The 27000-nt window shown below is 40.6% G+C and overlaps 1 protein-coding gene and 1 long non-coding RNA gene across 6 annotated transcripts in view; one reads left to right on the plus strand and one right to left on the minus strand.

Moving 5' to 3' along the window:
* Nucleotides 1-27000, minus strand: part of FRY (FRY microtubule binding protein) — a 189903-nt gene that overhangs the window by 149934 nt on the left and 12969 nt on the right. For 2 of the 5 annotated variants that reach the window (XM_081197841.1, XM_081197839.1), the window contains exon 1: nucleotides 12609-12947. The exons of 1 other annotated variant lie outside the window; for it this stretch is intronic. In XM_081197841.1, the coding sequence (XP_081053967.1) occupies nucleotides 12609-12810 (202 nt within the window). In that variant the 5' untranslated portion in view covers nucleotides 12811-12947. Of the gene's footprint in view, nucleotides 1-12608; nucleotides 12949-22199; nucleotides 22389-27000 lie in introns of those variants that run through there. 2 more of the 5 variants (XM_081197845.1, XM_081197840.1) reach the window with 2 other exon arrangements.
* LOC308589166 lies at nucleotides 5223-25817 on the plus strand. The gene is made up of 3 exons (XR_014009120.1): nucleotides 5223-5434; nucleotides 25311-25477; nucleotides 25579-25817. It is a non-coding gene; the product is annotated as an uncharacterized lncRNA (long non-coding RNA).

The raw sequence follows: 27000 nt of genomic DNA on the forward strand, positions 1-27000 counted from the left end.
GTTACTGAACAGCACAGGTTTCACAGAGCTGCAAGTCCAGTTCATATCCAAGAACAATCTTGCAAATGACTAAGAGATTTTGATCACCAAGTTGACCATGAAGTAATAAGTATCTTAGAGAGAAAACCTCGGAATTTAATTAGAGATTAGAAATAAAACAAATTACCAGCAGAATTCAATGGGGCTTACTTCAGTTACTCGGAACAAGTACTTACTTGAGGTAGGAAGCACTGATTATAGAGCAAGTCATGTCCAAAGCAAGTTCCAAACAACAGAATCTTATGTGTTTGCTTTAGCTGATATGGCAGAAACAATATACTGCACCACAGCAACTACAGTGGTACTTCGGGTTACATACGCTTCAGGTTACATATGCTTCAGGTTACAGACTCCGCTAACCCAGAAATAGTGCTTCAGGTTAAGAACTTTGCTTCAGGATGAGAACAGAAATCGTGCTCTGACGGCACGGCAGCAGCAGGAGGCCCCATTAGCTAAAGTGGTGCTTCAGGTTAAGAACAGTTTCAGGTTAAGTACGGACCTCCGGAACGAATTAAGTTCTTAACCTGAGGGACCACAGTAATAGCACATCAAATACAACTAAGCCAGGCATCATAGAGGCACACAAACTGAAGCCATTGCCCATTCTTAGGGTGTCAGGCTGTGTGACTAGGCCCGTTCCCTAAAGTCACACAAAATACTTATATATTGTTGCTATCTGTGCAGCAGCAACTATGGCAACCTTTGTATCATCACTTCAGTCTTGAAACCTGATGCTATGAGCTACAGCAATGGTAGGGCCAGCCGAAGATATTTTGCTGCCTGCGGCAAACAGCAAAATGACACCTGCCAGCATGATCTGAAAAACTTACAATGAGTATTCACAATAGTCCTAACGGTAGGACTGGCTCTGAGCATTGGCTCAGCACTTTAGCTGTGGGCTAGAGTTTTAAGAGTGACCATATATAATAGGTAAACATAGGTTAAATACAAAGGACATTCTTTGAGGTCATGTGTCAAGGGGTGCACAGAGCCTAAACAAGTGCAAACCATCCATTTGAATGTTACGTATACAGTGGTACCTCGGGTTACATACGCTTCAGGTTACAGACGCTTCAGGTTACAGACTCCGCTAACCCAGAAATAGTACCTCGGGTTAAGAACTTTGCTTCAGGATGGGAACAGAAATTGTGCTCCGACAGCGCAGTGGGAAGCCCCATTAGCTAAAGTGGTGCTTCAGGTTAAGAACAGTTTCAGGTTAAGAATGGACCTCCGGAACAAATTAAGTACTTAACCCGAGATACCACTGTATGCTTGAAATGTGTGAGAATACACAACTCCCTCTTGTGGTCAGAACTGGCAGCTGAACAGTCCTGTCCTTTTTAATTGCTCAAATGCATGCCTGATTCACTCTCTGTTCTCTGTCTTGGTGTTTTTTCATTTTCTGTTTGTACACTGGTGTAACATCCTGCTGTTACCCAAGTTACAGCCTTGCTACCTTGTCAAGTATCTTGCAAGATGCTTTTCACTAGCTAAGTGAACAGTGCTGGGTTACCTGACAGGCAGGCTAAGCCCATGTTTGGGGCACTAGCAAAGCAAGGGCACATACACAAAATTAGAATTTTTTGGTTTAAAAAAGAATTTGAAGAATAAGCTTTTCGAATGCTTTTAGAATGGAAGAAGCTTTTAGAACAGAACATATTCATGCCATGTACACACTCCAAATCTGGTTGGCCACAGTGCTGTTGACTGTTGGCCAGTTTTTCTCAACAGTGATTTTATACTGGAAAGCTGAAGACCAATTACAAAGGGGAGAAACTATAGGAGAGGCAGAAAACATTGCAAACAAGATGCAAGAACTAGAGTTTGTGTTCATGTTGACTATGTGAAATGAAATTTTACAACAGAGCAGTGCATTTCAACCCTGAAATGTAATCCATTGGGTTATTTGCTTTTTGGAGAGGGGAGGGAGATGCAGTGAGCAATGCAATTAACTAAGGCTGGAGGGAGTGAAAGGAGCTGGCGAAAGAATTTAGGGTTTCAGCAGAGAATGTGAAAAACATTGTCCGAATGCAGATAGACAGCAGGTCTATCTACTGAGAAACAACCGAAGGACAAACAGGAGAAGAAGTTTATTGGAGCTGGGTTTACTCAAGCCCACCATCACACAGTCACTAGGTCAACCAGTAAAGGTAGGCCTGTTCTCTGATGCTAGTTATATATGCATATTCATTCATTCATTCATTTCAAGCCTTCACTTTGCCCCTCTTGGAAAAATTCCCGTGGACAGTAGTGCATAACACCCCAAACACTAACAAGGCAAGCTAAGCTAAGCTAAGCATGAACCACGTGGCCTGAATTTTCAGTATTCAAGCATTGCCACTTGAAATGCAAATGTGCAGTGTTACCTAAATTAAGTAGTTACTTACCCAGGCGCAGATAACTTTCCACCCATAAGCACAGTGAAAAGAAACTCAACCACTTTTACAACCCTGAATCAAATTATGGATACTTGCTATGGCCACAGGAGAAACAGAAACACTGTGTAAAAATCTATGTACTTGCAATAACTGTTATTTTTAATGTTTAAATGCAGACCCTGTAGAGTTCTGTATATTATTATTATTACTATTATTACTATTATTACTATTATTATTAATAATAATAATAATAATAATAATATTGTACCATTTGTTTGTAAGAAATATGCCACTTGGAGGCAGCACAGTGGCATTAAAAGCTAATCAAATCAACAGCAGGAAAATAGGGGTGAATGATTTACAGTAGTCTAGGCTGCGAACTGTGTCAACATCAAGGCATGGAACTGAAGTGGCTGCTTTTATTTTGCTTTCTCTTTATACATACATAATTTTATTTGTATGCTACCTTTCCATAGTTAAAACGATGCTCAAGGCAGCATACAACATGGAAAAATACATAATCACAAACATAGCAAAAGCAGTCATAAACAATAAATAAGCACCAAAAAGTACACAACCAAATTATTATTTATTAAATTTTGAATACCACCCTCATTATAATTCCACATAAATAATAAGATCCAAAATAAGGATCAAAAAAAAAAATACTATCAATAACAGCAACAACTCTCCCCCAACATAAACTTCTCTAAACAATACCCAGGCCAACAGTCTGTTCAGCAGCCTCAGTTCTTGTAGGGGGAGTCAGGCATACCAGTGATGTTCAGTGTGAAAAGCAATAGGTAGCAGCTAGGAAGGCACTTCCTTCCGTTCATTGCCCAAGCTGACTCAAAACATGAACGTTTATGAAAAAAGAAACACGTACCAGAGTTTGGCTCACACACCTTGAATTTTGCATCTTCAAAATGCAGGAAGGGAGGGCAAAACAGCTGCCTGCATAGTGGGTCCTACACTAGTTTCAGGATCCCATGTCCCTTTACTCCATATCTGCCCCCTTGACCACTTCAGTCTGTGGAACTGACATTTTTGCATGTACCTCATAATGTCTATTTCACATTTGCAAGGAATCAAGACTTGCAGTATAGCAGAAGCTCCGCTCTGCAACTCTCTGCCCATTAATATTAGGCCAGGATTTTTGCTGAACTGTTTTCCAAGCCTGCTAAATACTTGTTTGTATAGGCAATCTTCCCCAGACATGCAGCTGGAACATGGAATTTTTATTACATAGGTTGTTTTAAAACTGTTGAGATTATATATATATATATACACACACACACACACATATGAGATAAATGTCATCTAGATTTTTAACATTTGATCTTTTTAGTAGTATCTTTAATGAACCCAGCCAGATGGACAGGGTATAAATAATAAAATTTATTATTACCATTATTATTATTATGCTTTTATGTGAATGGCTTAGAAGTTTCTGTTGATTGAGTAGTGTATAAATATTATTGCCAAATATGAACTAACTAAATAAATAATGTCCACTGTTCCCAAATGAAAATGTAAAGCTTAAGCTGAAACAGCCACATGCTCAGTACAATGTATTATCTCAAACATTTATATCTGATTTCGTCACTCTGAAAACAAGGAAACAGGAGGTTCTGTTTCTATTTTCTAGATTTCTAAATCTGTCATACAGGGCAGGGCTGAACCTCTTTTTCCTTTTACGATTAGCAAACATGACCAGGCATGATGTACAAATTCAGAGAGTGCGAGGAGGCAGATTTCTAGATCCGATTCAAAGCAACCCTATGTGCACTGAGGGCTCCTTGCAAATTAATTTAAAATGCCACCTCCACATATTTAAATCCTTCTCTAATGTTTTACAAACCTTTTGGCTGGCTACAAAAGCCAACAGCAGGCCAGTAAATTATTAGGGCTGCATTGTTTAAAATCAACTGGCTTAACTAACACCTTTTTATTTTAAAGAAGAAAAAAACCAGAAGTACAAAATGTGTAATGAAAAACTAAAGTGCAGTTCTGAGAGCTGAGGAGTCGGCTTGTTCTGGGCAAGGTTTGTACTACTCTGGAAGGAACAGGTCCACAGATTGTGGTAACTCATGGATCCATTAGAGGCTCAGATGGCATGAGAAGCTAGGAGTGCCTTTTTCCAGCTACCGCTGGTTCGCTATCTACAGCTTCTTTTTGACAGAGAAAACCTTGGCATTGCACTCTATGCTCTGGTGTGTTGCAGAATGGATAGCTTCAATGCACTATGGTGCTGCCCTTGAAGACAACTCCTAACTTTACCAAGTCCAAAATGCACCAGCCAGATTAGTAACTGGTTCCATTTAGAATTGACATGACCCCTGTTTTAAAACAGCTGGCAGGTCATTTGCAGACCAAATTAATGGTGCTCACATTAATGTTTAAAGCCTTAAACAAGATAGTCTCAAAATTTCTGAAAAGCTGTCTCCTTCCCCATAACCCCTCATTGATGTTAATTTCAGCAGACGAGGTGGTAGTTCCACGGCCTTCAAAAGTTTGGCAGATGGCAGCCTAGGAGAGGGCATTTTTCTGTGGCACCCAAAGCTGCACAATTGCCTCCCCAAATATGAACATCTGGTACCTAATTACCTAAAGACACATCTCTTTTACCCTGGCCTTCGACATGAGACCTATATAGTTTAGGGTCTTAATAATGAAGAGCAGGTAAGAAATCTAAAATTAAACAAACAAGACTGAACATATAATCCTTCTATTAGCGATATATTTTGTTTCTTCCTTCCTTTTTGCCAAAGGCTAACTTGACAATGCAGATTGGTCACTATTACATAATATGGCTGTTACTTAACATTACATAAAAACATCACTGAGCACTTGCTAAACCGGAAGTGAGACTGTTAACAAGAGAGCCTGCTGACATTACACATCATCACCTGTCCTGTTCTGCAATTCTATTTGTAATCTTTAAAATTACACTGAACGAAAAAGAAGAAAGGAATATTTTAAACAAACATGTTTCCTCCTCCTCCCTTATAATTTGGGTGAGTAGCAGCATATATAGCAGTGTGTGAACAATTATTTTACCAAAGTGCTTCTCGGCCACTTTGGCTAGAAGACTGCACCTCAGTTAAACTGACAGACTTTGTGTGGTTTTAATTCAGTTCAGCTGAAGTCTGGGGATAAAAAACTTCAATTGAACTGAATGAATGACTTTTCTCTTTGATGTTTGCAGGTTTCCATGTTACTTTCTCCATAGAACAAAACTTCAAACTCCTAGAGCATTGTGGGTTTAAAGGGGAAGTATGGAGAGACTCGGAAAGCCAAACAGGTGTTTTTTTTGACACAGGCTGGAGGAAACCCACCAATCCATCATGTGATTGACAGGAGGGCAACCACACCCACCTGTGAAATTTGGCTTTAAAGGGCTATCCTGCCACATGGAGCCCTGAGAGTTCACACCCCTATCTTATGTGGGAAGACTTGAGTCTCAAGGTTAGGGAAATAAAAAAATTCCTTCCAGTAGCACCTTAAAGACCAACTAAGTTAGTTCTTGGTATGAGCTTTCGTGTGCATGCACACTTCTTCAGATACACAGGTTAGGGAAGTTAGGCGCATGGATAAATTAGCCAACCAGCTTCTATTATCCTTGTTCAGAACTCGCACTAATCTGTATTGGGTAGGGCTGGAAATAGGGCAAGTTTTTAATGTTTAATGTTTTATTATATTTTTGTATATGCTGGAAGCTGCCCAGGGTGGCTGGGGCACCCCAGTCAGATGGGTGGGGAACTAAAAAAAAATTATTATTAATTATTTTTATTAGGGCAGGGCTGATGCCCTCATTGAGCTTCTCTGGATTATTTGAATGGCTGTTTCCAGAAACAGGATGCTGGACTAAATACCCTAAATTTAATGCAGGAGGATTCTTCTGATGTTAAATTGCCTGGCAAGTAAAATGACCTTCAAGTCACCCAGAGGGTACCTGTTTTCCTTTCTAGTCTCGAGGGGTTCTTACTCTCCCTAAATTTAGGACAGTAGAAATATCATGTGGTACTGTACTATTTCAGGATGTGTGTGGAAAGAAACCACATAATTCAATGCTCTCCTGTGTCAATAACGTTCTGCCCACAGAAAGATGCCATGTCAGTAGTAAGAATTCTAATCTAGCCATCTAAGTCCAAGACTTCCATGTGCCAAGAGTTATTAAATCAGAGGGAACATTCAAATATTTAATCCTTCACCTGTTTACTGAAGTAGGGTAATACCATGAGGATTATAATCAAGATTTTCCTAGGCATATAGATTGTATCTTAAGGCCATCATAACTTCTGTGGCTTGGAATCACACCACAGCATCATTGGTTGCTGCCTATCCAAGCTCCCTTGGTATACAGTGGTACCTCGGGTTACATACGCTTCAGGTTACATACGCTTCAGGTTACATACGCTTCAGGTTCTGCTAACCCAGAAATAGTGCTTCAGGTTAAGAACTTTGCTTCAGGATGAGAACAGAAATCGTGCTCCGGCAGCGCGGCAGCAGCAGGAGGCCCCATTAGCTAAAGTGGTGCTTCAGGTTAAGAACAGTTTCAGGTTAAGAACGGACATCCGGAACGAATTAAGTACTTAACCTGAGGTACCACTGTATTTTAGGAGTGTAGGACGGGAGAGATGTTAGGATTGGTGCAGATGCCCAGGCAAATGGGTGACCATATCCTGGGCTTTTATTAGTAAAGATGGCATACGTTGTATTTGGAAAAGCTGAAAACCTTCAGATCTTTTTAATCTCTATAGTTTTAGATATGCATTTCTGATAATCGCGTCCTTCTGATATTTAGCATGCGTTAACAATGCAGCTTTCCAAATTCTCAGTCCGATGCTTACATGCTAAAGTGGGGATGCTTTCAAAATGCAGGCTCTCTCTTCTTCTTCTTTTTTTTGAGGGCCCTATTTACTGCAGGAACTGCCCACAGTTGAGGCTACCTACAGATAAGATAAGATAGGCAGATAAGATAAGATAGGTAGGGCCAGGTGGGGGACCAGAGTAAGATAGTCACCAGCATATGGCGATTAGAGAGGAATGCATGTGTGTAGGATGAGCATCTGTCCCCTTAAAAACAGCTGCCTGGACAAGCCTGTGGAATAGCTAGAGGTGTTTCATGTTCTGTAAATGATACAGAATGGCAGTATTGAAAATAAATAAATAAAGCCCTTAATCATTCCCATCAAAGCCTGTAGATTTTAAAGGCCTCTACAGTGGTACCTCGGTTTACGAACTTAATCCGTTCCGGAAGTCCGTTCTTAAACTGAAACCATTCTTAAACCAAGGCGCGCTTTCCCTAATGAGGCCTCCCGCCGCTGGTGCCCTTCCACCATTCAGATTCAATTGCTAGACCAAGGTAAAGTTCTCAAACCGGGACACTAGTTCTGGTTTTGCGGAGTTCATAAATCCAATAGTTCATAAACAGGGCTGTTCTTAAACCGAGGTACCACTGTAGAGGCCTTTAAAATCTACAGGCTTTGTCAAAGGTTCAGCAAAGGGGTCAGAAGTTTCATTCTAGCAGGAACTGCTCCATTGTAGGGCAAGGAGCGGACTGTAAACTGCCCTGTGATTCTCAGATGAATGGTGGTATATACATTGTAATAAAATAATAATAATAATAATAATAATAATAATAATAATAATAATAATAATAATAATATCATACCCCTCAATTGCCCTGATAAATCTGAGCCATTCCATATTTCCCACAAGAGCCCACAAGAGCACAGTGGCCATTTTGGCTGCCTCAATTTTGTATCACGATCTTGAACCCCAAAGTACTTTTTCCGGGGCTACAATTTCGTGCAGGTTGTGAGACTCATGCGAGCCTGGAAGATGGCATCCCTGGTTTTCATCGAGACATGTTGGAAGGCATGTGATATGTAAAATCTAAAACGTAAATTGAATTTTGGAAACTTAAATACTAAAACCTCAGAGTTGGAGATATGGGGGAGAATGAAACTCTCCCTGTTAGGGAGAATTTCAGCCATTAAAATGAACTTACTCCCTAGGTTACTGTTTTCATTCCAATCAATTCCAATTGTAAATAATTCAAGATGCTTCAAAGAATGGAAAAAAAGATATCTCTAAGTTTATCAGGCAGGGAGAAAAGCCAATAATTAAATACAAAATTATGATAGGTGCAAAAGAAAAAGGAGGCTTTGCCCTGCCATATCTGCAATTGTTTTATGAAGCAGCTTGTTTGTTTTGGTTAAAAGAATGGATCATCCCCACTAATCCCCTTGGCTCACTATCCACTATTCCACCATACAGCACAAAATCTCCAGATAAAAACCTGGCAAGCCAAAGGCCTATATCGCCTAGCAGAATTCTACAAAAACAACAAACCTATATCAACACAAGAAATACAAAACAAACTAGGGGACAACCAAATACCCTTGCGACCACACCATCAGCTACATGCCTTCTTAAATAATCCAGTAGTAAAAGCAACAGCCACTAGGCCCTTGACCACCTCTCAAAACCTTCTCCTAACAACAACGGGACATAGTAAGGGGATGGTATCCACAATATACAAAACACTGCTCCAAAGCCCCACAAATCCCCTTGAGGCAATCAAAAAACAATGGGAGGATAACATAGGCTATGAAATTAACCCCACCCAGTGGACTAGAACATGGTCTAAACCTCCCTTTAAATCCATATCAGCAAAAAGAAAATAACTCACTCTGAAACTCACCTACAGATGGTATCTAACACCACAGAAACTGGTGCTGATACCTCCAGGAACCTTACCAAAATGCTGGAGAGGCTGCACCTCCACAGGCACATACCTCCAGATATGGTGGGAATGCCCCAAAACCCAACTCTTCTGGACAACAGTCAAACAAGAAATAAGCAACCGTCATACAAGAAATAAGCAAAATAACTAAACAGGTACTGGAAGTCACCCCAGAACTGGCCCTACTGAACATCTTCCAAGATAACAATGCCCCCCCCACACTATAAAGAGCTCATAATCCAAGGCTTGATTTAAAATTTGGCTGGCATGCATGTCTTTGATATGGGAAGATTCTTAGGAACAATGTGTATAGAGTCTGGGAGAAATATAAAAATCCACTGGAAAGAAGCGGCAAGCCAAAGGCCTATACAGTGGTGCCCCACAAGACGAATGCCTTGCAAGACGGAAAACCCGCAAGACGATTTTCCCTATGGGCTTGCTTTGCAACACGAAAACGTCTTGCGAGTGTTCCGATTTTGCCCCCGCTTCCCCCCCTTTTTCTAAGCCGCTAAACCGCTAATAGCCTTTTAGCCTCTAATCCGCTAAGCCTTTAATAGCCGCTAAACCGCTAATAGCGCTAATCCGCTAAGCCGCTAATAGGGTTGCTTCGCAAGACGAAAAAACTGCTAGACAAAGAGACTCGCGGAACGGATTAATTTCGTCTTGCGAGGCACCACTGTATTGCTTAGCAGAATTCTACAAAAACAACAAACCCATATCAACACAAGAAATACAAAACAAACTAGGGGACAACCAAATATCCTGGCGACCACACCATCAGCTACATTTTATGGCTATCTTCTTTTATGGCTATCTTCTATTGAAGCAATTACAATTAAGAGAGTTAATACAGATAGACAATGGGCAGCTTACAGGGAACTGCTGGAATTTACAGGAGGAGACCAAAACTGAAACCAATGGAAAACTTAAGGAGCCAAGTTACGGATTGGCTACAATACCAGCAGATACATAATATGTTTAAATTAGATAAAACTAATGGGTTTTTTTGGACCAAAGCTCACAATTCGACAAAGAACTTTTACAAAATAAGAATAAACTTCTGTCTAAAATGTATAATTTTTAATTAGAAAGGGAAACAAAATATGAGCTTGTTAAAGTTTCAATGACACACTGGGCAATAGATATAGGATTTCAACCTCTCGGAAAAAACTTTGGAAAAGTTATTTTACTTCCATTTTGAGCAATTCCCACTTCTCCAAGAGCCCCCTCCACCCCACCTCACATTGTTCAGGACAGCCCCCATCCCTCCAGTGAGGCTTTTCAGGAGGCTGCATAAGGGAGGAATGGAACAGGAAAAATTCCTTCTGGAAACTTTCCTAAGTTAACGTCCCTTAGGAACTAAGTCCTTGTATCTGACAGAGGGCAAAGCGTCTTCCTGCCATTTCCAAAAACATATTCAAGAGTGGGCATAATATTATGGTGGAATTTTATTGGGGACCATGAAGAGATAATAATAAAAAATGATATAAAAGGTAAAGGGTAAAGGGACCCCTGACCATTAGGTCCAGTTGCGGACGACTCTGGGGTTGTGGCGCTCATCTCGCTTTATTGGCCGAGGGAGCCGGCATACAGCTTCTGGGTCATGTGGCCAGCATGACTAAGCCGCTTCTGGCGAACTAGAGCAGCGCACAGAAACGCGTTTACCTTCCCGCCAGAGCGGTACCTATTTATCTACTTGCACTTTGACATGCTTTTGAACTGCTAGGTTGGCAAAAGCTGGGAATGAGCAACGGGAACTCACCCCGTCGCGGGGATTCGAACCGCCGACCTTCTGATCGGCAAGCCCTAGGTTCTGTGGTTTAACCCACAGCGCTACCCTTTTAAATTCAGCTATCAAATGAAACACAACTTATAGCACAATCCTATGAATGTCTACTGGGAAGTATGGCCTACCCTGTTCAATGGGGCGTACTGCCAAGGATTGTGGCCTTAACTGGGTTTTGGCGGAAGATAAACTGCAGTGGCACAGAAACAGTGCTGTGTGTGATGAACGCAGGGGAGAATGGGAAACGATGCCTTCTTACATTCCTAGATGCAACAAGAGGAAGTGAGGATAGGCCCTGAGTCAGGAGGCACAACCCCAGTTCCACCACCCTTCCATGTACCGGTATGTTCATTTCTACCCAGAATGGAAGACTGGGCAGGACAATACGGTTGAAGTAACAGGCATAGAGGAGAAGGTGAAGCTGGGGCGGGAGAGGGGAAGAAAGCAAACAGACATATATTTTACAAGAAAGGAAGAAAAATGCATTTAGAAACAGAACTGTACTTAGAATGTGGCAGATTGTCAGCACTGCCCTTAAGACAAGCTGATTCAGGGGTTAGGAAGTTTTAGAGAAATGGGGCACACCCAAATCAGCTCACCTGAAGTACTGTAAGAGTAAGGGTGAGGACTGTTTGTCATACTTAAGTTTAGCCCAGTATTTAAAGGAGTCTCTGTGTTAGGAAACATAGGAAATGAGATCTCTGTATATCTCAGTAATTTAAGCCAGAAGTGTCAAATTGCTAGAAATGTTAGAGTTTCTTATCAGGCCTTTTTGCGGTTTTCAAAATATTATTTGTCCCTTATTCAGTGTCTTCTAAAGATCACACTGGCATCAGCTTAAAACACCAGGGGGTGGCTTTATTTTAATAAGCCTGACAGAGATGTCATAGCTTGCCACTTAAACACATAATTTTGTGAAATAAATTAATTTTGTTTCCGTTTTAATAGAGGAAACGTATTTCATTAATTGACCGGGGCAGGGGGGGAGATCCACAAAAAAATAAATAAATCTTAACAGTGTTTTGGAGCCTCCTGATTAAAAATCCCAGCTTTCTTTCTACACAATGCATTGCATACTTCAACTAGTCAAAAATCACTTATGTCTTAAGTCCCTTATTATTTTAAACTAATATTATTACTCACGTTGCCTTTGTTAATTTAAACCCACTGTTGGCATGCTTAGATACTTCATCCACTTGAAGGTTAAACTAAATCATTTACTGCAAACATTTTTTAGCTTCACTGCAGAGCAGGAATTTAAAGCATGCATTTGTGTTAATTTGTGAATAAGTAAGAAGTCCAGACTTGATAGAAGAAGAACTTACACTTCAAAAAAGACACTGCAACAATTAAAAAACTAGAATCTGGATGTTCTTGCTCAGCCACAAACAACAGAGCACCCTGAACTCTTTTTTAAGCTTTACATGCGAAAGACATAGTATATGAAGCCAAAATTCTATTTTTCATTTTCAAAATAATGAGGGGAACCTACTTATGCTATTATAGTGTGTTATCATATTTGCTAATGTTACACATTTTTGGACCTGCAGCAGACTAGTATTTTGTTTAAAGGTTCTTTAACTTCATAATTTCCTCAAACACAAAGAAACATATTAGGAATGAGCAGCAGTAATTTGCTGACATGTCCTACCTGGAAAGATAGAAGGTCTTTTCTTAGGGCGTCTTGGATGGATCGGTTCTAAGTTCCTAATATTTCTTTGATGCCTTCCTTTATTGTTATTTCCTAGGAGGAGTTCTGTTGGTAGACTACTCCGTCTTGCCTTATAATCATTTCGGTATGAATTCAGTTTACACTCAGTCCTAGAGTGCAGGTTATTGTCATCAATTGCCATTATAGTACAGATGTTTCTGAAGCTGCCCCAAGTGTAAAAGCAAAAGAGTGCAAACAGATAAGAGAGCTGAGCTTCAAATGGGTGAGATCTGTTTTACTAATAGAAAACAGTCACCAACCATTTTTGATGTTCTCATGCTTAGCCCAGCACTTGTTTGGTAAGTTTAACAAGTGGATAGGCGTGGGCAAAAACAGGTGTAGAATTACTACAAAGTCCCTCCTTTCAAAAGTCAAACAGCCCAGGGGAGGAGGTATAGCAAAATCATTAAAGCTAACAAAGGCTTATAGACAACTGGAAAGTTTTACTAAAGGTGAACTCATCAAGTCCTCTGCACAGAGTGAAAACATGGTTTAAACAGACTACTACTGTAATTCCTGTTTCAGACAGTGTTTCTCACTTCACTTCACTAATAGTCCACAAACAGACAGAGCAAAGAAAATGTTACATTCTGAAATTAAATAACATTTCAATAATCTGTAGAAGAAAACTATGTGAGTAAATACAGACACTATAAAGTTTGTTTATAATGTGCTGTTGCTTATTTCGAGATGAGGCTTGTGCAAAAAGTATCGACACTTTTAACTGTTACAACATAACTGAGCAAGTGCATTTGTAGATGCAGAAATAAGAGAACTGTAACAGAAAGCAACTATGCGACACTGAGACAGGAGTGCATTTTAACAATCTTGTTAAACACAAAACTTAGGCTGCCATCCTATACAGTATATACTTACTTGGGAAAAAGCCCCCAGAACTCATTGAGATTACACTGTTAGTTGCTTAAAAATATCTAGGGGCTGCAAAGATACAAGGTTATGCTATTTAAATCCTAACTATGAACAGTATTGCATCCCCTTTATGTATCAGACTTTCGTGCCCAACAACTGGTGTCATGTGGGTTTTATTTTCACATCCACATTAACACACTTTATTCAGATGTAAAAATTAAGGTTGGAATGATCTTACAATTTATCTCCTAAGCAAAATTAAACCACATAAGCCTTATTAATATGAAGAACAGTTAGATGTTGTAGACTGTAGTTTAAATTAAATACATGCATAGAAAAATATACTACATTTTAAAATGCAAGGTATTTATTGAAAGCATAAGCTTCTCATTTCTGTTACTGGATCAGTCTCCAACATCAGGTTCTTTATCTGCAAAGGCATTGTGGCGAACAGAATCAAGATCTTATATTTGCATATAAAAGCTTGCCTGCAATGCTACAGTGCTTTAAGCCCAATTTCAAGTAAATTTAATATTCATTTTATATGCATGTACTGCAGTAGGCAGGGAATTCATGTAGCCCCTACATTACAGAACTTAAAATAACACAGTTAACAGGCTGCATTGTTCAAAAGCTCATTAAAATGTACGGGTTCTGTTTCCCCATTTTGTTAGTCATTTCTTCATCTGCCTTCCTGCATAGTCAACAAACTCTCAAGATGCCCTTAGGCAAGATCTTGTGTCAGTTAACCGAAGCACAGATGGTAAGTTTCAACAAGCTTTATCGGCACAGCTAAAACTTGTATGACAACTACTGCAGAGCTCTGTAACCCTGCCTATGCCTGGGCAATTTTCCTTTCTTCCCACTTCCTGTCCTTCCTGTCCAGCTTCTGCCTATCAAACTACACCTTCCAGCAGGCAATGCTTCAAAGCCAAGGGTCGCCTACCTTTTTTGGACTAGTACAGTGGTACCTTGGGTTACATATGCTTCAGGTTACAGACTCCGGTAACCCAAAAATAGTGCTTCAGGTTAAGAACTTTGCTTCAGGATGAGAACAGAAATCGTGCTCTGGCGGCACGGCAGCAGCGGGAGGCCCCATTAGCTAAAGTGGTGCTTCAGGTTAAGAAGTTTCAGGTTAAGAACAGACCTCCGGAACGAATTAAGTACTTAACCCGAGGTACCACTGTATATAGATTTCAGTCAGTTGTCGGCCAGTATAGACTCTACCCAACCAAAAAGCTACTAATTACACTTAAACACACACACAATGAAATTCCACTTGTCTTTAGGACACAAAGGTATTCAAGACTTTGGGTTTGCTTTTAAATCTGGCATTTCTCATTTGGGCTTCATTGGAGCTGTTTGTAAGTGAAAACTGGTATTTCAACCTATGCTTTGAGATATGTTTCCACATGACTGCAGATTATTTTTCATCACAAGCATTGCTACAGTATGCCCATAGAACAGAAAGTAGATTTCCAAAATAATAATTGTTTTTTATTTTATTTATTAAATTTATATCCCAGCCTTCCTCCCAAAGGAGCCCATAAACATAACTGCACCTTCAACCTCTCTAGAATTTTTTTTCCAAAATCAAAAACTAGCACTAAAATTGATAATTTACACTACATCCCTTTACTCCCCCCATATATTTGAACTGGGGCTGGTGGCTTTTAGAACCCCTCTAGACATCCTTTATATGGTGCATTAATGATGGCTGATGCTTACAGTGCTTTTGGGTCAATCTTACAATCCCGATGATTTATGCTAATGACATTTAATTTCACCCAGTATGTCTAAATCTCTGCCCAACACATACTTATAAATAATTCAGAATATCTTGAAGAGGGTCCTCTGGGATCTTATGTCCTATATACAATAGAAATACATAACAAGAGTGTGAGTATGTGCAAGGACTGGTTTCTCTGTTATTATATAATTTATTTATTTATTTATTGCATTTATATCCCAACCTTGCATTCCTCATATTGGAATTGTATCAAGCAAAATCCAAAACAAAACATTATTATAAGTATGAATGTTCTCTATACAGTACTCTGAGATCTAATATCACACAGCTTGTGTCTATCTTTTGTTTCTTTATTATTTTTCAAAAAATTAAATGAAGAGTGCAGCAGAATTTCCTGATTTTATTATGCAAATAGTCAGCATGTAGTTTCCCATGATTCTAACAAATGTACTGTGCAAGATTATATAAATCTTATATTGTATGGCCTGAACTAACACTGATGAAGCATCTTTTTTAAAAAATAAAATCATTTCGCTTCATCACCATCAGTTTATTATCAACATTATTACTGATTCATTGCCATACTTCATTTGGCATTTCCATACTAGGGCCTCTTTCCTCATTTTTTTTTCTCCTGTGAAGAGATTAGACCATCTGTCCTACTGCTAAGAAGAAAAATGCCAATTAATCATTTACAGGTTGGGAAATGGAAAATCCAGTTGTTTCATTAATGGATTCTTAGATACTAATTAGTGTGACAATAGAATACCTAATGCTACAACAACAACAACAACAACAACAACAACAACAACAACAACAACAACAATAATAATTAAGGGGCATGTGGTCTCATCTTAGCAGTATCTGATCACAATATAATAAAGTATTACCCTCCATAAAATCTTTAATAACATTCAGACTTGGTTTTCTGAGATTGAAATAGCACCTAGTGTCTTCATTCTATTACTTTGTTCATTATACCTGTAGGCAGTGGACAGATATAAGCTTGGATTTAGTTTTCACTTACATATTTGAACCACACATGATACTGACCGGCTAACATAATTCTACTGATGCTCTTACAACTCTGCCAAAAGAAAAAGAAAAAAGAAGTAAGCCACCAGTTCAAGTTTTGCAGATTTTTATCCCCCCCCCCCCGCACGTGCAATACTAACTAAAAAGTTTTACAGCAATCCTGATGAGTTGGATCCACACTCAGCATTGACTACAGTAGATCCAGTGGCTGAAATCCAATGTCACAGCCATGGACACAACAGGACTTCCCCTTTCTCTCCTGTCCCCCACAGCCCACCTGGCTGTCTGCTCTTAAAGATCCTCCATCCCTACAGAGCAGATTTTAGGATCTGTAGGATTTTGCAGGGGAAAGCAAAGGATGGTAACTCCTGTTTGTCTAAGCAGAAGTCCACTGTGTAGATCAAACACTGTAACTGAATGGCGCCTATTGAAATCAATGACACTTAATTCAGTCATGATTAACTTAAGTTCCAATGACTCAAATAGACCTGCTCTAAGCACAATGAAGTATTGACCCAATGCTACGTTTAAATTTCACCTTATCTTCACAATAGGTCTGTGAGTTTTGAGTTATTTATTTCCATCTAGTCTAGCACCCTGTTCTCACAGTCGCCAACTCAATGCTTGTGGGAATGTAGCTTCCCTCCTGCCCCTTCCAGCAACTGGTATTCAGAAGCATAGTGCTTCTGCCAGTGGAGGCTGAACATGGGCTTCAGGGTTAGTAGTCATGGACTGTCTTTTCCTTTATGAATTTTCCCTGTCATCCTTCAAAGCCATCCAAGTTGGTGGCCATTACTACTTGTGGAAGTGAATTCCATGTGTGCTTTCTTTTGCCGGTCCTGAATCTTTCAACATTCAGTTTCATTGGATTCAAACAAGTTCCAGTATTATGAGACAGAGATAAATCCTTTTCTCTCTTCCAGTCCCTCCAACGCCATGCATGACCCTTCTGTCATGCCACCTTTTACTTGCCCTTTCTTTAAGCTAAAAACCCAAGACTGTAACCTTTCCTAATTAGGGGAGCTTCTCCATCCCCTCAATCATTTTCGCTGCCCGTTCCTGAACCTTTCCCAACTCTACAATATCTTTTTTGAGGCGAGGTGACTAAAACTGTACACAATATTCCAGATGTGGCCCCACCATACATTCTATAATGGTGGCTTTCTTTTCAATCCCTTTATTAATGGTCCCCAAGACAGAATAATAATAATAATAATTTTTTATTATTTATACCTCGCCCATCTGGCTGAGTTTCCCCAGCCACTCTGGGCAGCTCCCAATCGAGTGTTAAAAACAATACAGCATTAAATATTAAAAACTTCCCTAAACAGGGCTGCCTTCAGATGACTTTTAAAAGTAAGATAGCTGCTTATTTCCTTGACATCTGATGGGAGGGTGTTCCACAGGGCGGGTGCCACTACCAAGAAGGCCCTCTGTCCGGTTCCCTGTAACCTCACTTCTCACAATGAGGGAACCGCCAGAAGGCCCTCGGTGCTGGATCTCAGTGTCCGGGCTGAACGATGGAATTCATCTCTTTAACAGCTGCTGTACACTGCATCAACTTCTTCACCAAATTAGCCAAGGTCTCATTGCTGGTCAGTTAGCACCAGTTCAGATCTGATAATAAATAATAGTAATAGTAATAATATATATTATTTATACCCCGCCCATCTGACTGGGTTTCCCCTGCTGCTCTGGGTGGCTCCCAACAGAATGTTAAAAACACAATAAAACACCAAACATTAAAAACTTCCCTAAACAGGGCTGCCTTTAATGTCTTCTAAAAGTCAGATAGTTGTTTATTTCCTTGACATCTGATGGGAGGGCATTCCACAGGGTGGGCACCACTACTGAGAAGGCCCTCTGCCTGGTTCCCCGTAACTTCACTTCCCGCAGATATGAAATAAAAAATTTTAAAAATATATTTCCCCCCAGCTTACATAACTTTACTGGCAACTCACTCAGTGGGAAAGGTCTTTTTGGAGCTCTTCACAGTCCCTTTTACTTTTAACCACCCTGAACAATTTAGCATCATCAATAAACTTGCCTACCTCCGTGCTCACCCCTCTTACTCTAGATCAGGATTTCCCAAACTTGGGTCTCTAGCTGTTTTTGGACTACAGTTCCCATCACTGGTCCTGCTAGCTAGGGATGGTGGGAGTTGTAGACCAAAAACAGCTGGTGATCCAAGTTTGGAGAAACCCTGCTCTAGATTGTTTATGAGAAAGTTTAAAAAAGCACAGCTCCCAATGCTGATCACTGAGAGTCTCCACTTACTAAATCCCTTCATTGGAAGAACTGTCCAATGTATCATTGCATAATGTAGTACTGTACATATGTGCTGATCTGATCAGTTGGTTGTGACAGCAACAGAAACACAATGGAAACTCTGGAGTCAGGGGTTCTTGTATATACAACAGAATAAGCGTAAACAAATTAAACACTAAACTTGCTGGAACTGCTCCTTGCTTAGTTCCTTGAAGCTGTCAGCACATGTAGCGTCCTCATTTAGCAAGCATTCCATGATTTGACAGGCAGTTTCCAAATAGGCTATGTTCCAACTAGCAGAGGAGTGCAGTTCACTTCCAGATCTACTCCCTCACTGAACAAAAGATATACCATTCTTTTTAAAGTTGTGTTTTGCATTGTTTCACAAGCTGTTGTTAATAATCATATTCATTTAGGGAAACCATGGATTTAATTAAGGGGAGGGGGAGACCTTTATAACTTGTTATGTTGTTTGTCAGGCTTCACTAGTTGCTGACAGGTCTACCCAGAAACATAGCATGCAACTGTAAAAGCTAATGTAGTGTGAAGCATTTAGTGAAATGCCATATTTTAAACAATACGAATGAATTATATATACTGTAATACAAGGTACAGATATTATCTATCATTGCAATGAGTAGTTTAGTCCTATATAAATCCCAGAATAGGCTTTATGTAGATTGCTCTACGGTAACTTCATAATCGAGTGACTGGCCACAGTTGCATGTAACGATAAACTATGGCTAGTTTAAAGAAACCATGGTCTGACATTGTCTTGAGATCGCCCCACGGGAAGGGAGATTGTTACATGAGATTACAATTTTTGACTTGCTAATGAGTGCACCCCGTTCAAATAAAGTGAACTATGATGCTTCAAAACCCTCACAGCTGATAAAAACTTCACAAATGAAGAAGATCTATAAATGAAACAAATGTTTATAAGTGCACTGATACCTGCCTTGAAAAACTCCTCAGTCATGAGTCACTTAAACATCGCAGTGTTGAGGTGCCAAAAGCATGGCCATTAATACAAAGTTCCTAGTTAAAGTATGTCCAAAATGTCATTTAACTTACATGGTCTACACATTAAGGAATACTAAGTATTCACTTCATATTCATACAGCGTATTATACAGACCAAAGAAACAAGATGTGATCCAATAATGAACATAGCAGGAAAGTCAAACCTAGCTCTTGTTCACTTCAAATCTTGATGAACGTGTTTTTTTCCCTTCTCATCTTGAACAAATGAAGCTTGGTGTGACGTTACATGGTCTGACCAGGTTTATTTTCCTATTTTATTTACATTGCAGAGCCTTTTATTATGTTGCCAATCCAGTTTGGAGAATTATACTACAGGTTTAGGAATTTATAACCCATTACTAATCAGTAAGAAATCTATTCCTATTTTTCACATTATCTTTCCATATCACAGGACCTTGCATCTAAATTACTCTGAAAATATAACGTAAAAGCAGTTAATATTTGCTTAAGAATATGTAGATATTCAGAGGCTCTGTGTGTGGCTTCCTGGAATCTGCCCCTTCCCCCGCATAATGTGTTTTAAGAACATGTTAGGCAAAGGAGTGAAAAATAGGAAATACTGTAGGCATCTCTGGCACAAAGCAAAACAGAAAGCCATAGAATGGAACCATGAAACCCAATAATTCTGGAAGAGATCAAAATGAGCAAAAAGTCATGGAATTCATTTTTAGGGGGGTTGTTCAGTTCTACTGGTACCATTCAAGAAACCTGTGGCACCACCCATTCGCTTGCCAAATATTTTAAGCTCAGAAGCAGTAAATTGATTCCAGTGGAATGCTTGATGAACAAAAAGTGACTTGTACTTCATAGCTGTCAAGTCCCTTATTTGAAGGGACAGTCCCTTATTCCAGCGCCATGTCCCGCTGCTGTCCCTTATTGATGGATGTCCCTTAAATGTCCCTTAAACGATGTCCCTTAAATTTCAAAGGAAGCAGCTCCTCTCCCTCCCTCCCTGCCGGCCAGGGAGGAGGGAGGCTCCAACTGTGTTGCTTGGCTGTGTTGCTCACCCAATAAGAAATCTTAGAACGACTGGGGGGTGGAGCTTGCATGCCTTGTGCTGATCAAATTGGCTGCGTTCCCTGGGGACTCGCCTTTGCTCAGCGCTTCCCAGCGGAGAGGTGATGGTGGTTTTCCTTGAGGCTTCGTTTGGCTGCTGGCTGGGCTTTCTGCCTTTGGCTCAGAGGGGCTCAGAAGTTGAATATACCTGTGCTGAGTGCTCAGATCGGAATCAGATAGATACGTTATCAACGGCCCACTCACCCTTGCCGGCGAAAAGGTCTGTCTGGAGCGGGAGCACATGGTGGGGGAAAAGAAAAGGAGATCTCGTGGGAGGGGGGAGGCTGCGTGTGTGTGTCTAGTTAATGCAAGCTGAGGGGGATTTTGAATGCTGGATGCCATTTTGTTGCACGTGCTGCTGCAAACTTTGCAGTGCAAAGCCAGGCCGGGGAGCCATCTTAAGTTGAGGCTGCATAGGCCTTGTGGTACATGTGATTCAGACTCTATTCAGTTGAACCTCTGGTTACAAAGTTGGTTGGACAGTGTTCTCGAAGCTACCAGCATGAGTTTGACCAGACTGCAGGAGGACAGGAAGACTGGAGTGCTTGGAACAGGTGAGGCTGCAGGTCCCTTATTTTGGCTGCTGGTCCCTTATTTTCAAGGCTGCTGGTCCCTTATTTTCAAATCTGTAAGTTGACAGCTATGGTACTTATCTCAGTGCATTTACATACATACAGAGGGAATTAGCAGTATCTGCAAAGCCTGGTGTTTCTGGAAGCACCATGCATCATGGCAGCTCTTGCAAAGCCTTTGCAAGCACAGCGATCAGCTGGTTATCAGCATCTGCAAAGCCGTGTGGGCTTTGCAGCTTGATTTCAAACTGTGTGAGAAAGGGGAAATGTCACACGCGACATCAGGCAGTTGTTAAGTCTACAATCCTGCCCACCCATTAATGTTGTTTGGCCTACCTAAATAAATAAATGCCTACCTAAATAAATCAATAAAATCTGTTTTGGATATTAGCTAGTTCAGGCTTCACCAACCTGCTGCCATCCAAATGTTATAGACTACAACTCCCATGAGCCCCAGTCAGGAAGGCCCAATGGTCAGGATTGATGTGAGTTGTGGTCCAAAACATCTGGAGGGCACCAGGCTAGTGAAAGCTGTCAAAAGAACACATAATGGAAATCAGGGGGTACACCCCCAGCCCACAACAGACAAGATACTGGTAAATCCAAACATAATTTGCTTTAGAACAAATGTTTTTTTCTATAGACTGTAACACTAGAATGACAACTACTTAGGCGTAGTACCACACACACTCCTCTCTCCATAAACACCTGATGGTTATTTCAGGCTCCTGTGTAAATTTTCAGATCACCAAAAAATGCACTTGGATAGAAATCTTAGGACAGTACCAAGTAAGAATGCATGTCTGTTTAAACCAGAAAGCTTATTATGTGTCAGATGTGAAAAAATATGGCAATGCAAATTATACAATAAGCCAGTTGTATGTTTAAATTGCAAAAACAAACATCATAAATCCACAACAAGGAGTTTAAGTCTTACCTCACCTTGATCAGCACATTCAGTGTCTCTTTAATCAGATTAATGGTGGGATATGCTTGTCATAAACACGGGTGAGATAGTTTTGTAGAAGAGGCAGAGCCAAGTTAATTGCCTGTGATATGGATGTTGCCTTGCTTGCTTCCTAGAGACGAAAGGTATTGTTTTGCATTTGTGAACCATCTGTATCACCTAGGGAAAATAACAGTATGCATGAACTTAGGTCATCCACACTACTGTATAATATATTACTGCCACTTCTCAAAGCTAGTCATCATTTAGCTTTAACCAACACACACACTTTACCAATAAATCCCTATAATTGTCTGTGAGTATTCTAAACACAGATTATGGTTTACAACAAAACCACTGCATACAAAGTAACCAACGTTATACTAGTTGCTTAGTTCTATAGCACTTCATAGTTTGTAAACAATGGTTACCTTTTCTTGTGGAGCAAAAACATTGTCCATAAATTTCATCACCATCTTTCTAAATGGCACTGCAGCACTATTTTTTTTATTAGACCGCACGGAGGCATTTCACAGGGTCCATTGCCATTAGCAATAGCAAACGTCACTCTCTTCCATTTGATGTAAATAATAGATAAGGTACTTGACTGCCTGTGTTCAGTTTGATCAGATATCAAAATTATATCCCAAGGGTCAAAAAGTATCCGTTCCTCCCAGAACACAAATAGATGGCATGAGAACGAGTAGCCAGCTGTCCAACAATTCCTTTTAGCTCCTTCCTTTCTACCTCCTTTCCTAGACCCCATCACACTTTAAGGGCAGGGAGAAAATTTTAACACCTAGTGCAAAGCCTACATGCCACAGTTAGTGTAAGAATGCTAGGAAAAGAAAAGGGCGTTGTGGCAACTCCTCCCCACTTACACACATATAACACTTCATAAAGATGGCTTCCCACTTGTCTTTATTATGCTACAAGAAACTAGTGCTCCCCCCCCCCCAGCTGAAGCACACAGGAGTCCAGCATTCCTCCACCCACTTCTTGACTTTACATACTTCCAAGAAACCCAAAACAAACATTTTCAAGTCAATATGGAAGCTGGCCAGCATATGTGATTCTACACTTTTTTCAGATCTATGACTCCACCTAGCTGCTCTTGGTCAAGCTACGGGGCAGGAACAATTCATATTTCCTCTTCTTCAATCCACCTCCCGTGTAGCAGCAGCGGAGGGCTTTAAGCTCTACCGTTGCAAGCACATGAGTTTGTGCAAAGGCCCTTCCAAAATGCCCTAGCCATCCTGTTGAATCTAAGAGAATGAGGGCAGCAGGGGCGCATTTATTTGCACCAGAACCAGGGGCAACCTCCAAACCAGCTAGGGAGACAGCTTGCTGCTGTTTTTAGCACCTCCATGGATGGTGAATGCGACTGTTGTCAAACCGGCATCTGTTCATTCAGGGCTGTCCCGAGTCACCCGGCAACTTACTGTAACAACTTCATGTTGAGTTCCAGCACCTACTTTTCTTGGGAAAAAAGTACTGCAATAAACTAATGGACAACAAAAGACAAGAGAAAAGGAAAAGGAAAACAAAAAAGGCCCTAGCCAGGTCCTGGGGCTTAAGACTTGCATAGAATTTGTATTTAATGCCCTTATTTATTTCCAACTAATCTCAATGTGTGTGTTGATTATGCTGTTTGGTGATGAGGAAGGGCTACTCTGTTTATTCTCAGAGGCACCTCCTATAATGTTAATGGCATGAAATAGGCTTAAAAAATTATGCATAGTATAAAGTGAATTTTTATTATAAGAGTGGCTGGGGAAACCCAGCCAGATGGGTGGGGTATAAATAATAAAATTATGAATAATACTAGCACTTAAATTGATTCAGGACAGATAAAAGAAGACTTCTTGCCACAATGCAAACTATGTATGGAATTTACTGCATGGAAAAGTGGTAACTAATGACCAGAAACTGCCCATTTACTCCATCACAAAGTAAAAGCTATGGTAGATATATATAAAAAAATTTATGTATCAGAAGGAAATGTGTTTGAGTTGAAGGTCAGGTTAAAAAGTATTATGGATATATTCTCTTTTGCATTTAATTTAATGTATCTGAGATTCTAATGTTATAGTTATAGTTATCCATCAAGTCTCTGTCTGCCTTTCTCTCTCACACACACACCCCAAAAATTAACTTAAGTAAAATAAGTCCCTTCCCTTTAAAACATCTGTAAAGGAAAGGGTAGATTTTATCAAGAAAGAAAATGGCATGGGTGATCAGGGTTACTCCCAATGCAGTATTCACAATTAAAAGAATTAAATAAATATGTGATTTTCAATAGCTTGGCTATGTTAAGTTTGATAGCATTACTCTGGCACCATCTTCTGGCCCTTTGCAGTAGAGTTTTGACTGGTTTGCATAAAGCTAAAATTTTAGGCAGAGTTTAGTGCCTATTGAAATAAATGATCTTAGGAGGCTCTACTGCTGCTTGGTGCCAATGATGGCTGGTGCCACTAAAAGATCACAGGGGTTTGGCCAATGAGAGATCACGGGGACGTGGGCACGTTCTGCTTTTCTCCATATTCTCCTCTCTTGGAAAGATACTGTGGGCACTCAAGCATTGCTATTTTACAGATACTTAACTAAACTGCAAAAGTCTTACTGCCGTTCAGAAGAGGTTCCTGCTCCCACAACCGCTTCTCTGCTGGGACAAAAGTTTTCCACCTGTTCTGGCTCTCATCCATATCCTCCTCCTTTGCAGAGAAACAGTGAATACTTAACCACAGTTTTACTAATACTTAGCACCCAAGTGTCTATTTTGGTTCTGAAGGGATTCTTGCTGTCGCAACGTGTACTGTAGATTCATGCCACTATAACTATACATCACTCGTAGTTAAACCTCACTATTGCCAGTTGTCTAGTATTTTCATTCAAACTTTTAGGAGATATGAATGTTGACCTTATAGCAGAAATGAGACAGTTCCACCATACACAATGATTGAATGTCTAAGAGTGAAAGATACCAGTGTATCCAGAACCTTGCCCTTCGGTGTCTTTTGTCTGTAATGAGATACCGTGCTCATAGTTTTATTTTTCACATTTATCAAGTGCTCTCGACATTAGCCTGGGCTCTTTTTACAGTTTAATTCAGAAACAACAGAAACTGGTATGTGAATGGAACAATGGACTAGAAGCTACATGTTTGCCAAACAGCTCTTGACATGCACTATCTAAAAGAAATACACAATCCAGTTTACAATGCCTATTCAGAATGAAGCCCCTGCAAGATCAATGGGGCCTACTCCCAGGTAAGTGTGCACACTTAACATCGTATTTTGCCTCCTCTATCAGTTAGAACTCAGCATTTTCACTCACTTCCACTTCACTGTCTCCCTTTATTCTCTCTCAGCATCAAGACAATGCACCAGATGGCTGTTTTCACAAGACTCCTGCTACCTTCTCCCATTGCCCATTGCTAAATACAGCTCGTACCACCTTCCAAAAGCCAGACTACATTCATCAGCTTCAGCCTCAAACTACCATCTGGCGCAATCACACAGAGACTGCTGGAGCCTATTCAGTTTTAATATGTCAGAACATTCTCTTGAAGAATGCGCAATAATAAATCATGAACCCCTCAGATCATCACCAGGGGCCTCCATTTTTTTATCCATGTTAATCATCCATGTTGAAGTAATTTCTGTTCCCAGAGGACATTGAGCAGCATTCACAAGCTAACACACAGCCCGCGATACCATCTCACCCTTCTTCCAGGGACCTCAGGGCAGTGTACATGCTGCAGGACCATTTTATCCTAAAAATGAACTATTCTACACCTGGGATAGCTCAGTCGGTAAAGCATGAGACTCTTAATCTCTAGGTCATGGGTGAAAGATTCCTGTACTGAGGGGTTTGGACTAGATGACTCTTGTGGTCCCTTGTGAACCACTTTCCTGAAATTTCTCTTCATGACAACCCAACCAAGTAGAGTTGAGAAGAAGAAGAAGAAGAAGAAGAAGAAGAAGAAGAAGAAGAGGAGGAGGAGGAGTTTGGATTTGATATCCCGCCTTTCACTCCCTTTAAGGAGTCTCAAAGCGGCTAATATTCTCCTTTCCCTTCCTCCCCCACAACAAACACTCTGTGAGGTGAGTGAGGCTGAGAGACTTCAAAGAAGTGTGACTGGCCCAAGGTCACCCAGCAGCTGCATGTGGAGGAGCGGAGACACGAACCCGGTTCCCCAGATTACGTGACTACCGCTCTTAACCACTACACCACACTGGCTCCACCACACTGAGAACTAGTGACTTGCCAAGGCCATTCAATGAGCTTCAGTAGCTGAGTGGGAATTTGAACTTGGGTTTTCCTGGTTCAAGACCAGTGGAGGCAGGTCTGTTAGGACAAATGAGGTACCACCCCACCAACATCAGTCTGACTACAGTCAGCCCTCATCCGCTGGCCTTCTTATAGGCAGTTCAGGAGCATCACTAGCTGTCATATCATCACCACCACCACCCCAACTTTAGTCTTAGTGCTGCCCTTGTAGAATTCTGCAGCGAGGAGGATGGAGGCGGAACTAGAATTGGCGGAACTAGAACTAGCTCAGGCTACACCTGCTGTTGGTCACCCTGTATTCAGCCCTACTGGTCCTAATAGGCACCAGATTAGGGTTGCTATACGTCCGGAATTTCCCGGACATAGCTGGCAATTGGCCATCGGAAACAGTGACCGGGCAGAAATCGCTGAAATGTCGGGGGAAATCCAGACGTATGGCAATGCATGAAGTTAGTGTCATTTTTGGTGATTTCCCTTAAAAATAGCTCAAAAATTTCAT

This window comes from Podarcis bocagei (genome assembly GCF_964188305.1).
Source record: "Podarcis bocagei genome assembly, chromosome: 6".
NCBI classification, from domain to species: Eukaryota; Metazoa; Chordata; class Lepidosauria; order Squamata; family Lacertidae; genus Podarcis; species Podarcis bocagei.